The 15,000-nt window shown below is 42.8% G+C and overlaps 1 protein-coding gene across 6 annotated transcripts in view; it reads right to left on the bottom strand.

Moving 5' to 3' along the window:
* LOC143282013 (zwei Ig domain protein zig-8-like) overlaps nucleotides 1–15,000 on the bottom strand; it is a 586,931-nt gene that overhangs the window by 34,210 nt on the left and 537,721 nt on the right. For all 6 annotated transcript variants that reach the window (XM_076587424.1, XM_076587430.1, XM_076587425.1 and 3 more), the window contains one exon: nucleotides 12,441–12,604. In XM_076587424.1, coding sequence (XP_076443539.1) covers nucleotides 12,441–12,604 — 164 coding nt within the window. The remainder of the gene's footprint in view (nucleotides 1–12,440; nucleotides 12,605–15,000) is intronic.

The raw sequence follows: 15,000 nt of genomic DNA, 5'->3' as shown, positions 1-15,000 counted from the left end.
ATTAGTAGTAGTAGTTCTTTTTTATGTATTGATCTATTATTATTATTATCATTTTATTTTATTTTATTTTATTTTTTTCTCAAGGCCTGACAAAGCGCGTTGGGTTACGATGCTGGTCAGGCATCTGCTTGGCAGATGTGGTGTAGCGTATATGGATTTGCCCGAACGCAGTGACGCCTCCTTGAGCTACTGAAACTGAAACTGAAACACGGCTCTCTCTCACTCTCTCTCTCTCTCTCTCTCTTCTACAATACGAACAATTCATTAACACAATATTAAGAACTACATAAGGGTGTGTGTGTTTGGGGATGAATGTGTGCATATGTGTGTGGGTGGGTGGGTGTGAGTGTGTGAGAGTGTTCCCTTCATTATAGTTTTTATGATGATGATGGTCCGTTGATTAGTATTATAATCATCATCATCATCATCATCAGTAGTAGTAGTAGTAGTAGTAGTAGTGGTAGTGGTAGTATTTACTATTGTTATTATTGTTGTGTCTTATCGTTACTGTTTTTGTTGTCACAAGGACAAATTGGAAGACTAGGCAATGCCTAAAATCTTTATCCTTGAGTAATAAAGTTTTTGAATCTCTCTCTCTCTCTCTCTCTCTCTCTCTCTCTGTGTGTGTGTGTGTGTGTGTGTGTGTGTGTGTGTGTGTGTGTGTATCTCCTTATGACATACTTTTCAATTTTTCTTTTTGACTTTTTTTTTCATTCAGAAACTATGGTAAGCGCTTTTGATAGATGATCTAACTGTCAGCTTAGTCTGGGAAATTGGGCAATTTTTGTTACCAGTAAAGCTTCGTTAATGTTTGCAAGGAGAATCCAAGTAATTAATATGAACACGTTGCTGTTATCAGGTCGATCAAAACTGTGAGAAGGAGGAGGAATTATATTTGATGTTCTGTCATACATACTTGCGGTGGTGGACATCTGGTTACAGTATATTTTTTCACAATTGAAACACAATCATTTAAAGGTAAATAAATAAAAAGGCAGGGGCAAGAGTATATAATGGTGAGTTGGGGGAAACAGAAAAGAGGAAAGGTGGGATCAAAAATTAATACAAGGAAATAAAGCGAATCACTTAATATACTTCGTAAAAGCAACATCATCGATATAACAAGAGAATAATAACGAATGTTAATCAATTCAAAGACACACAGTGACTATGGATGACAAACCTTGATGTAAGTAAGGCTTTGTTAGTGTAGATGACACACACAACAAGATTGCCACTTGAAATATGTACAGCCTACTTTCACCCAACCTTCATACCAACCACTACACTCGCATACAGCAGAAACGGTAATACGGTAGAACATGGTCTACGACACAAACGTGTCACAATAATGTACAGTCTGGCCCACATCAACGTTCAAAAGACTGTTCTCTTGGGGTCTGGAACCAAGGACTGGTTTCTGCAAACAGCCCTGCCGCAGACTTTTCTGCTATTTTATGTCAACTGGGGCTGTGCGGATATGGAGAAAGTAGGCAATCGTGTATCCGAACGAATGAAAACAGATTTACCATGGATGGAATGCTTCTTTTTTTTTTTTTTTTTTTTTGGAGCGGATGGGGCTGGGGGGGAGGGGGGCAGGGGGGGGGGGGGGTAAAAATAAAAGAAAGAAAGAAAAACAAAAGAAAAAAAAAGCATTTTGTATACTGGGTTCCATTTTTCACCGCACTGTTTTGAACAAGCTCTGCTTTGAGACGATCCGTTGATGTTTGCTGAATACGCGCAGTACAGCAGTACTACCGTGTCACGTGTCGTTGTGGCCATAGAACTGTATTGCACACTCCGTCAGCTCATTTGACCTTAGTAGGTCACTTAATTCTCCACATTTTCGTGTGTGACTGAGACACAATTGTATGAATATTGAGTTGATGAACAGATCATAATAATAATAATAACAATAATAAATCATCATAATCATCATCATAAAACATATAAATAAAAATGATTATGATGATAATAAAACTGATAAAAATGTTGTGTGATAAAACACAACCAACTCTGTAAGAGTTGATGAGTCAATGGACTTGGTCGGCCTATTAACACATGGGAAGAGATCTCTGTCGTTCGTTTAACTCAAATGTTTCCTCATTAGGACAAGAACGTTCATCGGATGTTGTAAATATGTCATTCAGAAGATGAGACAATAAGCCGAAGTCTTGTATGAGGACGCGCTAAGCGCACGTAAAAGAACCCACAGCTGGGCTGTCCCTGGTAAAATTTCTGTAAATCGTAAAACAAATACACCTGCACACACACACACACACACACACACACACACACACAGATAGAGAGATAGACAGACAGACAGAGAGACAGATAAACAGAGAAAGACAGAGAGAAAGAGAGACAGAGAGAAAGAGAAAGAGATAAATAAAAAGAATCATGTGGCGCTGCAGTGTGGCGACACACTCTCCCCGAGAAGAGCAGCCCCAAATTTCACACAGAGAAATCCGTTGTGACAGAGAAAAAAAGGATTACAATTCAATACAATTACAATACAAACTATCTCCAAGACGCTATTCAAATCGAGTTGAGTGCACCCTAACAAAGCAGTTTTGTCTCGAAAGGCTTTTTGCCAACCAGCATGCCTTTGGTGGCTGGATGCCACGCAGAACGACACACAGCTCAACGCCAGAGACAAGCTAACTCAATTTCGCCAAGACTACGAGGACAGTGACCGATGGCTGAAAGCCGTTTTAGCACGTAAAGGGACACAGGGACTTGGCGAAGACAGAGAAAAACAGGCCGTTGTGGCTGTAATCCAACATGGCTATAATCCACAAATAATAACGGCTTTTTTTTTTGGTTTTGTTGTTGTTGTTGTTTTTCTTCTGGTTACACGTGTTGTACACACGCATCTATTAAAAACCAGTGAGCAAAATAAACAGCAATGATTAGCAAGGACATACTGATGATAAAACGAAAAGAAACAAAATGTGTTAAGGGTGATTTAGAAATGTGTCTTTCATTTATTTAGGACTGGGAGCTCTCTGGTCATTGTTGTAACGTACAGAAAAATAAACAGTAATGATTAGCAAGATGACATAACGAAAAGTAACAAAATGTGTTATGGATCATTTAAGAAATATGTCTTTCTGAGACTGGGAGCTATCTGTTCTCTATTGTAACGCATAGAAAAATAAACATTGCTACATCACTTGTAGCAGTGTTGTTTAAATTTCAAAACAAGGGGATTAATAATAGGGGAACCCTTAAATTGTGCTTGGATGCTTGGATATGTACTTCTTTATCAAATCATCGTACTGTGGACGAATAGCCAATACATAAATTTCGTCTTCGTACCCTCCACAAAATGCACGAGTTACAAATAATAATGTTACCAAAGCTTTTGCAACATGTACAAACGTGTTACTCGGAGAAACTTGTGTTACTACTGGATGATTAAATTCGGATGTTGGTAGATTTTATGGGAATGTGGCATTGTAATTAGCTGCATCTGCGTTTTAGTTACAATAACGGGATTCAAATTTCAGTCAGAGGATCTTAATACCTGTAGTTAATTTGCGCGCGCTTTTTCCAAGCACCATGTTTCTTATGCTGTAGGAACATGAAAAGTCCAATGCCTCTGTGGTGGAGAATACATACATACATACATATATATATATATATATATATATATATATATATATATACATACACACATACATACACATATATATCACCAAAAACACGTACCATCATTGGACAAACGTCGGCATTCATTTCAATGGAAATATTTAAAAAAACAGTGTTTAAAGAATGTTTTAAAGATGAAACAAACGAACAAACAAACACAACCCTAAAGAACACCATGCCAAAACAACAATCGCACCCTCGGTCTGTGAGACAATTGTTACTGATTAAAAAGAGCTCTCTCTCTCTCTTTCTCCAAACACACACACACACACACACACATATATATATATATATATATATATATATATATATGTGTGTGTGTATAATTAGGTGTATATATATATATATATGTATATATATATATGTGTGTGTGTGTGTGTGCGCGCGCGCGCTCGCGCGCGCTAAGATACGATTTTACTGAAAACGTGCAATGCAGTTTAAGAAAATCCGAATGTTTTCTCAACACATGAAAAATATTTTGGTTCATGGAGTCAATGCAATAATGACTATTTATGTTTTGACAGTTGCCGCACACGCCTCCTTATGTTTTTTCTCTGTCTGAAGTTCTAAGGCTGGAGGGTTGGAGAATCGGTCTGTGTCTGCATGTCTGTCTGTCTGTCTTCTTGTCATTCTGCCCCTCTGTCTCCGTCTTCCTGAATGTCTCTATCTGTTTTCTGTCCCTGTTTGTCTGTCTGTCTCTCGTTATCGTTTTCATGTTCCCTGTCTCTGTCTAACAGAGGCTAGGCGTACTCGAAACTTATGCAGACATACAAGCTCTCTAAATTGTTTTCCCCCATTTTGTTTGTTTTCATTCCCTCTCCATATGCTCACATGGACCTTGTTTAGGTGTGCACCAATATTTCGGTTGTTTTTTTTTTCCCTTGGTTGTTTTGTTTCCGTTACATATGATGAATGTCACTGCTCACACAGCTCAACCTTACAGTCACTCAGTTTACTTTCTGTCATGTGATTATGCGATTTTCTCTTCGGAAAATTACCTCAAGACAATAATACTCTGAGCAAGAGGATGAAAACACAGGAGATGAAAAGCGCGTGCGTGCGTGAGAGAGAGAGAGAGAGAGAGAGAGAGAGAGAGAGAGAGAGAGAGAGAGAGAGAGACAGAGACAGAGAGAGAGAGAAAGAGAGAGAGAGTTGGTGTCCAATCTTCATGGCCCTTCCTGACCACCCTCCACAGTGGCCAACCCACCCAGCCCGCAGCCTGGGAAATCAGTCCTTCAGAAAAGTGTGGGTGTGGGGGGGCTGAAAGTCAAACAGTTTCAGTTTTACTTTCTCAAGGAAGCGTTTCGCTGCGATCGGACACATTCATATACGCTACACTACATCTGCTGTGCAGATGCCTCACAGCAGCATAACCAACCAGCTTGTCAGGCCTTGAGTGCATACATATATATACATATTTGTGTAAGTATCGGAGTGGATTTTTGCTACATAAGTTTGCTAGAAGACAACCTTTTTTTTTTTTTTTGCCATGGGTTCTTTTTCAGTGAGAGGGGACCTCGATTTATTGTCTGACCCGAATGACTAGACGCTCAGTTTCCACGTTGAGAGAAAGGGCCAGAATGGGAATGGAACCCCAACCCTCACGGACACTCTATTGGCAGATACACATCTTTACCATTCATCCACCTTCCCCCTCCTCCTCCTCCTCAAACAGAAGGGCAACATCATTCGACGGGTAGATATATGACGGGTATTTGGTATGAAAGATCATATAACACCACAAAGCTTATTAAGCCTCATCCACACACCGAAAGTATTAATAACCAACACACTGGACAGGCGTGGGTGCGGTAAATAAAGGGAACTACGAAGGACTACAGGAATGTTTTTCCTAAAAAGGCCAGCAGACTATCAGCATGGAATTATGATCTCCATCAGAGAACACATATATCGGGATGAGCGAGGCTGATGATGGTAAAAGGTGGTGGAAGGGGGAAGGGGATTTCGTGGTGGGGGAAGGGGGTGTGGGTGTGGGGGCTATGATCTCGGCTTTTTGGGGTGAAAGTCCATGTCTGGGAGAAAGGCTAATGGTGGACTGAATCTCCGGAGGGTTGTGGGGGGGGATTGTGAGGGGGGGTGGGGGGGGGGAATTGTGGGCCTGGAGCTGGGTGGTGGCACAGGCAAGGCGCTATGATCACTAACATACACGCGCACACAGACACACGCACAAAACACACACACACACACACACACACACACAGAGCGGGAGATGTCTGCCGTCTCCCTTTCATCTTTTCCTAACTGTCCAGAGGGATGGAGGAACGAAGAGTGGATTAACCACCCCTGTGTTCCTGACCCTTTCACTTCACATACCCTCTGTCTGTCTGTCTGTCTTTCTGTTCGTCTCTCTCTCACTCTTCGTCTCTCTCTCTCTCTCTCTCTCTCTCTGTCTGTCACTGTTCTTTCTGTCTCTCAGTATGTCTCTCACACTTTCTCTTACTGTTTGTCCATTTCCCAATCTCTCTATCTCTCTCTGACTGCTAGTCTCTCACTCTTTCTATCCATCTGTCTATGACTCTCCCTGTCTCTGTTTCTCTCTCTCACCTTCTCTCTCTCACCATCTGTCTGTCTCTGACTCTCAGTCTCTCTCTCTCTCTCTCTCTCACTTTCTCTCTCTCACTCTATCAGTCTATGACCCCCCTTTCTCTTCTTTTTCTCCCCCCCCCCTCTCTCTTTGTGTCTGTCTGCCTCCAGCATCTCTGACATCACGACCAGCAAACTCCCACCCACTTTGCCTTCCAGGTCTAGGATTCAGTGGAGGCATCGGGGTGGAAGAGGTGTCAGGACCTGTGGAGGCATTGGGATGGAAGAGGTGTCAGGACCTGTGGAGGCCCAGCGGAAGCAAGGGTCCTGGGTTCCATTCACGCAAGGAGCTCCCTACTTTCTCTCACCCCTTTTACTGAGCACATTGAGGAATGGTCTGCTGGGTGCTACCCATTCCAACAAGACGATTAACGAACGTCCCGTGGGCAGCGCAGCATTTAAGGCATTGGCAAAGAACCCACAGCAACATAAGAGCAACTGCCACTACAAAAAAACCCAATGATAATGAGAAGAAAAAAAAACCTTTCGAAAGAAAAACAAACGATACACGTGTCTACAGGAGAACGAGACGAAGACGAGGGTGGCGTTGTGCTGTAGCAATTCTAAAAGTGGGAAAACCAAGAAGCTAGTGCAAAGCAATGCACTTTTTCTGGAAATTTAATCAGAAAAATGTGGACGATCTTTTGCCACTCTGTATGATGCTACACAAAATCAGTGTCAAACAGATTTGTTTCATTTAGTTTAAAGAAGAAGAAGAAGAAGAAGAAGTTGGGGGTGAATGACCGTGTGTGGGAGCAAGAAGGATAACAGATTGGATGGAGGAGGGATGGATGTGATGGGGTGGGGATAGGTGTATGCACGTGGACAGGAGGCATGAACACAACCATATGTGCAAACCTGTGGACACACACACACACACACATAAACAAACACATGCAAATAAACACACACACACACACACACTCACACACTCACAGACGCAAACACACAGAGATGCACACTCATGGTGACAGACAGACTGACACACATATAGAGACGCACAGACACAATCCCCTATACAAACATACAAGCTCCTTACACACACACACACACACACACACACACAGAGGGAGAGAGAGACAGAGAGAGAGAGAGAGAGAGAGAGAGAGAGCGAGCGAAAGGGAGATGTCTGCCGTCTCCCTTTCATTTTTTCCTAACTGTCCAGAGGGATGGAGGAACGAGGAGTGGATTAACCACCCCTGTGTTCCTGACCCTTTCACTTCACACACCCTCTGTCTGTCTGTCTGTGTCCTCTCTGTCAGGTTCTCTCACTCTCTCTTTCTCTTACCGTTTGTTTGCCTTTGTCTTTCCCAGTCTCTCTTCTCTGTATGTCTGTCTCTCTCTGCCTGCCTGTCTCTCACTCTTTCTGTCGGTCTGTCTATGAGAGAGCCTCAGTCTCAGTCTCTCTCTCTCTCTCTGTCTCTGGCCATCAGTTTGTCTCTCTCTCTCTCTCTCTCTGCCTGTCTGTCTGTCTACCAGTCTGCGTGCATGTTTGAATGTGTGTGTTTTGTGTGTATGTGTGATTTTGTGCGTGCGTGTGTTTCCACCCGCGCGTGTTGGAAGCAGTAGCACACGCATGGTTATCGTTGAGGAGGTTTTAAGTGTTGTTAAGTTGTAAACCTGTTTGGAAAGCCCGCTGATAGCGTGTCTGACTTGCCTGCTCTACAAAAAGCACCGCTGCAAAATTGGATTTGGCCAAAAACGTACACTCTGTCTCTGTCTCTCTCATATGGCCTACTGCACTAAATCATTAAATCATCTAAATGATTCCGAGTGTCTGTTCTTCTCTCTCCATCCCTCTGTGTCCCTGTGCCCCCCTCTCTCTCTATCTCCATTTGTGACTGTGTGCCTGTCTGTTTCTGTCTGTGTCTCTGTCTGTCTGTCTGTCTCTCCCCTACCCCTTCTCTCTGTGTCTTTCTTTCTCTCACAGCTCCCTGTGTGTGTGTGTGTGTGTGTGTGTGTGAAATACGCGCGCGAAGGCAACTGTTAAAAAGATGCTGAAGATTTATCGCGGCGCTTGGCAAAACCTATTTCCGATAAGATTAAAAAGGCGCGGAAACAGATTGGAATTCCCTAGCTCCCTGACTTAAAATGTTTTCTTTTTTTTTTGTATTGAAGTAGGTATGCGCTTGTAATCTTTTGTACGTTCGTGAGTGCATGGTTGGTAATCGTGTGCTTGCGTACGTACGTACGTGTGTGTGTGTGTGTGTGTGTGTGTGTGTGCATCTATAATGGCGTGCTGGCGAATGTGTGTGTGTGTGTGTGTGTGTGTGTGTGCGCGTGTGCGTACTTTTGTGTGTGTGTGTACGCACGTGCGTGTGCGTGTGCGTGGCTGGCTTTTGGAAGGGAGAATGACCGAGTGTGATGTAAACTCAAGTTGTCATCAATTTTCGCTTTCCGAAGACAGCTTTCGGCGTTTCTTCTTTATTCTTCTTTTCATTTCTTTCTTTTTTTTTACTTCTGTTTTATTTCTATTTTTAACCATTTGATAAAAAAAAGAAAAAAAAGAAGAAAAAATCAGAGGAACCAATTTTTTTTCCAAAGAGTATATTGCCTGACTGCTTCATTCCGCCTCTGTTAATTATATAAGGCGTTAATTAAACGAGTGGCTGGGGAGATCAGAAAACGAGTGAGGACTAGATGTATGGTCACACGCTGCGTCCAAAAAAAGCAAATGTTGTGACAGTTGCTCGCCACCGGCTTTTTTTTCACTTTATGTTTTTTCACGCGACAACTGTCATAGATTATGACGGAGGAGGAGCTAGGATGAGGGAATCTCTTTTAAGTGTCCGTGCTATCGCGGTTTTTTGTTTTTGCTTTTTCGTTGTTTTTTTTGTTTTGTTTTGTTTTTTTTGTTTGTTTTTTTAAATTTCTGTTCGTGCATTGGGCCATACGCGTAGTAGTACAAAGTGTTCGCACATTCTCCTATATACTTAACTGCTTCTAAACTGGCGGGTATGTGGTGGACATGCGTGTATGTAAAGTGGATATGTGGTGTCTTTGTGATACATATGGATACGAGGTGGATATGAGGTGAATATGCAGTAGACATGTCGCAGATATATTATGAGGGATATGAGGCTGATATGTGATGGGCATGTTGTGGATTTGTAGAATATATATGGTATATATGTGGTGGATATACAGTAGGCATGTGGCAGATATGGTAATAATAATAATAATAATAATAATAATAACGGACATTTGTTGAGCGCTTTCCTCCCTTAAAGAGAGCTGAAAGCGCTTTTCAATAAACATTAAACACACACACACACACGCGCACGCGCGCGCGCGCACGATAACTCATAAAAGAAAGAAGAAGAAAAATAATGATTTAGCGCACAATAATATAAAACAGACTCAGAGACTACGCGTATTACATAATTACACACACACACACACACACACACACACACACACAAACACACACACACACACACACACAACGAAAGAGAGAAAGAGTTTGCGGTGTAGGTATGCGGTGGATATGTGGCAAATGTGCGGTGTATCTGTGGTGAGTATGTGGTGGATACGTAGTGGGCAGAGCAGGGAAAATGGTTGAGTCGGGCATGGCGAAAAATCGGTTGGCAGAACTGGGAATGGGAAGTTATGACCACAGTCCCTAAATACCGCCCTGACACGAGGAACGTCAAGATCGTTGAAATGATATTCAGCAAAATATTTTTGACTAAAATGTAATGACTGATTTGCAGTGTGATAAAACTAATGAGAACCTCATGTGATATTTATAAACCGCAAGGCTTACGCTTAAATCAGTCCTTTTGCTACCACCACCACCACCACTACTACTACTACTACTATTACTACTACTACTACTACCATAATGAGCACTATAACGACTGTTACTATTGATCGATTCTGCCTGACGGAAAAAGGACGAGGCCATCTCGTTTCATCCTTACGATAGCTGCATAATCCAAACTGCCCACCTCAGTCGATGCGAGAATTGATTTCTGGTCCACCTCGACTCTAAAACCATCAGTGTTATTTCCTAGCATGGGCAATGTGTCTCCCAGATGACCACTAGGAAACTCTGTCTTTATTATCAGTATTTTTTTTCTGGTCCCGATAGGAGAGAGAGACGGCACTGCCTGGGAACAGCCCACCACCACCACATCACGAACGAGCCGCGGAATAAGACGCCACCTCTGGGCCAGTCTGAATGGATCCTGTTCTTCGCAGCGACTCTTCAGGGACTGTTTACATGCATCCAGGTCAGGGCTTCGTGGACAACACCTCACAAAAACGGGACTGTTTCACGGGCGGGTGAGTGATGGTCTGGGCATGTTTGCAGTCTCTGGATCACAGACATCGCTTCCAGCACAATCACGGGCAACTCTCATTGGTCAGTGTGGTCGGGTAGTAAAATCTTCGACTCGCTATTATACAGTCCACACTTGACTCAAGACCAAACACTCTTCAGCGGGAGAAGCAACCAAGACCTTTCGTCCAGCTAGTGTGGTCAGTGATTACAGTCTAAGACAGCCCAGCATTTCTCCCCAAGCATGGGCCGGGTTGTATGAGACAGCGCGCTCAGTGTGCTTAGCGTTTAGAATGTTCCTAAGTATATGGACTTTTCCGTGGAGTTAGGAACGTTGGTAAACTTAGCGCTGCTAAGTTCGCTCATGCAACCCACCCCTGGACCCTGTACATGCCCAGAAAGTACAGAATTATCGACTGTGCCGCTGTATGGAGCTTAGTTTTACGTCTTATTGGCAACACCCTTCAGATGTTCCAGGGCTTGGGTCTTGGTCTAGCAATGGCTGCCTTGTTGGAGGGGATGAGTCCTGGATGTCCGTGTGGGAGGTCCGTCTGGTGGTGTTCCAAGGGGGAGCACTGGCTGTTTTGAGGGGGCGTGGGGGGTGGGGGGTGGTAAAATCCTTGCTGTTTTTTTGTGTGTTTTGGGACTGTGCCACAGCGTATCCAAGGAACGGCTGTCGATATCTTACATAATTCTGCCAGCTAAATCAATTTAACATGTCACAGATACACACATGCCCAGCTGCAGATGGAAGGGGCAAAGCATCTGTTAAAACACTACATGAAGTTAAATAAACAACAACGCTGAATGCTGAAATGAGGTAATTGTAAAACATTTAATTAATGGTTTCTCATCAGTGAATGTGTTATCTGAGTTTGCTTACCGATCGAACTAAAGACATATTATCACGGTTCTTAATTCTTATCGTGCCAAAGTTTGACTGATGCATTTGTTGCCTTGAGACTGAGTGACCATGCACTGATCTGAGACAACAATCAGAAGATAATGGTACAGTTTCAGTTTCCAGAAGGTGTAAACAAAAAGTGCGGACTGATTTATATATGCTACAAACGTCTGTGAGAAACAGGTAATAAAATAAAATGCAATAATACAAAAAAAGGACGGATGCCTGACCTAGGCATAAACCAGTGCGTTGCTCAGTCCGTGTATTGGAGGGGGGGAAGGACTCGGAATGAGCGACATGGCAGCAATGTCACTGAAACAGTGCACATGATGGGGCAGCTAAAAACAAAGCAACAACCAAACAAACAGCAAAACAAACTAAGAAACGGAGACGCTCACTCAGTCTGGGTCCGCAACAAAGCCATTATTGTCGTCACTAGCTCAGTAGGGCTTAGTGGGTAGTGTCCTAATTACGTTAAATCACGTGCCTCAGCAGCAGTGCAGGATCTTTTCAGGTGTGTGGCCTCCTAGCGACCTGACATCGATGATTCCCTGTGGACTATCGAGGCTGGGACTGGGACAGTGACAGAGAAACCTAGGTGTGGCCATGTATGGGGGTGGGGTGTGGGGTGGGGTGGTGTGGGGGGCTCGGAATGAGCGACGTTGGTGCATTGCCAGAAGATCAAATACGCACGTTAAAGATCCTGTAATCCATGTCGGCGTTCGGTGACTTATGGAAGCAAGAACATACCCAGCATGCGTCCCCCAACACCCCCACCCCATCCCCCAAACCGAAAACGTCAGTCGACCCTACCCACAGAAGGCAGCCTGTTATGCATTATGCAAGATAATGACCCCGTGTTTGTAAAGCGCTTGGAGCTTGGTCTCCGACCGAGGATAGGCGCTATATAAGCATCTGTATCATTCATTCATTCAAACCAAGAAACAACAAAACCAACCAACCAAGCAGACAAAGAAGCAAACAAAGAGCACTCACGGTGCGCGTGCCCCTGTTCTGGATGGCGCAGGGCAGCACGGCCTCCTCCCCTGACAGGAAGGTGACGTTGGCAGGGGTGGGTAAGAAGGACGGCATGACAGGGTGGTCTCCCTGCAAGTTCTTCTCCCCCTTCTCGCCGCCATCCTTTTCCGCATTAAGAGGAGCTGCCAGACAGAAAAAAAAGCAAATCGTATAGCTTATATAGTCAGACAGAAAAAAGAAGAAGATCAAACCATGTTGCTTATAGCCAGACAGAATAGAAATCAAATGATGTGGCGTATAGCCAGACAGAAATTAAATGATGTGGCTATAGCCAGACAGAAAAGAAATCAAACGATGTGGCTATAGCCAGACAGAAAAGAAATGATGTGGCTATAGCCAGACAGAAAAGAAATCAAACGATGTGGCTATAGCCAGACAGAAATTAAATGATGTGGCTATAGCCAGACAGAAAAGAAATGATGTGGCTATAGCCAGACAGAAAAGAAATGATGTGGCTATAGCCAGACAGAAAAGAAATTAAATGATGTGGCTATAGCCAGACAGAAAAGAAATTAAACGATGTGGCGTATAACCCGGCCGACCACAGAGGCCATGCCAGGGCTGGACAGAAAAGAAAGACAGTAAGAAACACAGTAAATCAACCGAGGAGTTGCCGTGGCAGAATCGGCCCTTCTGATCCAGTGTTCACCAGCGGATCAGGGTTCGAGGCCCCGTTTCGGCGTGCTGGTGTGTCCTGGAGAAATGCCCTTTACTCCGGTTTTCCTCACTCCGCGCAGGCGTGAAAAGGTACCTGATTTTGGATGGGAAAGGTTGAAACGGCGGATGGAGAGGACTGGGCCTCGCCTTCCTACCCCCAGCCCAAGACACAGTGGATATGAATTCACTGGCCGTAAAAGAATACGGGACCTTATCCTTTACCAGCTATACGAGTGCAATGGAACACAGAGCAAAAACAGGACTACTGGCAAAATATAACTTCGTAAACAAACGTGAAAATGGTTCGGAGAAATGGTGTACATAAAGGACGATTTGGTATGCTAATGATATCAATAAACATAAATGGCAAAATATACTTCGTAAACAAACGTGATTATGTTCCGGAGAAATGGTGTACATAAAGGACGATTTGGTATGCTAATGATATCAATAAACATGTGAAGTATTATAAAGCACTGTGCATGCCCATCTCATATGATACTAGATATTAGGTAAAACGTGTGAAGTAGTTAACCCTCCTCGACGTCCTCTTGTTATGTGTAACAATGTTTTCAGTTCATTGATCCACAATATATATTGCTATCGTTTGTAAAATCCTATCACCATGGGAAGTAATTGCGAAAACTATTCCAGTGCCTCACATTTCTTGATTACATTGCAATCATGACAACGATGTTGTATGCATTCTGTCACTTTTTGCTTTTCTTTTGTCCAAGTAATACAACTTGCATTCCATTTATTCTGAATAAAAATTATCTGTGTTTCATTGATTTCTATGTGTTATTATTTGTTGTTGTTTTTTTCCCCACGAATCAGAAGAAAAGAACAATAACGAACAAAAAGAGAATAGTAATACTCGGAAAAAAAAACAACCAACAAAAAATGCTAACAGAATAAAACACAAAAATAAAGCAAACACAATGAGAAAAGCGGAAAAGAACGTGATAAACTGCAAAATACACAAATATATGATTATGGTTCAGAAATACGGTATACAGCAAGTATGATTTCGTATAAAAACAACAACAACAACAACACGAAAACATTAAACAAGAAACAAACCATAAAAGGTGCAGGTTTAATGACCGTAAGAAAACGAGCACAGCAACACACAATGCAAGAAAGAAATGGATAAGCAAAGAAAAAAGAAAGAAAAAAAAACAAGAAAGAAAAAAAACAAAAACAACCGGATCGCAAACATAATGATTGTAAGAAACGAGAAAGTGTTAGTTGGACAGGAAAGATAGGACATCCTAATCTACGTGTAAAGAGAACGGTAAACGCCAGCAGATGGTCTACAAAAACTGAAATGCCAACAGACCAACTACTTCTCGTATATTCGGAAATTTAATCTGGATCGGGGAAGGGGGGTGGGGGGTGAGGGTGGGGGGGGGGGGGAGGAAGTCAGAAGATGTAACAAAAACCCTACCAGTAAATAAGACAACGCCAGCACCTGTTAGCTGCACTTACGTTTTCCAAACCGGTTGGGATTGCTAACACGTGGAAAGAAAGAAATGAAAAACGGAGAAAAAAAAAGGTTAGAATGGAAAAGAAAAGGATGAAAACAAATCATACAAAACAATAAAACAAAGCAAGAGACAGACAGATAGAGAGAGTGAGCGACAGAGAGAGACAGACAGAGAGAGAGAGACAGAGAAGGGGTAAGGAAAAGAGAGGATGGTGGCGCAAATAAAAGCACACAATTTTCCCTTTTTCTCAAGATTTGTTTTTTGCGGTGGAAAAGCACAGTGCAGAAGAAAATATAACACATTTTTCTTACAGGTAGAATGCCAAACGGCTCATGGACGTATACTTTTATAAATTAGCTGCAATGTCGGAG

The sequence above is a fragment of the Babylonia areolata genome, chromosome 5 (assembly GCF_041734735.1).
Source record: "Babylonia areolata isolate BAREFJ2019XMU chromosome 5, ASM4173473v1, whole genome shotgun sequence".
Lineage (NCBI taxonomy): Eukaryota > Metazoa > Mollusca > Gastropoda > Neogastropoda > Buccinidae > Babylonia > Babylonia areolata.
Note: the sequence above shows the minus strand (reverse complement) of the source record. Positions and strands in the feature narration are given on the sequence as shown.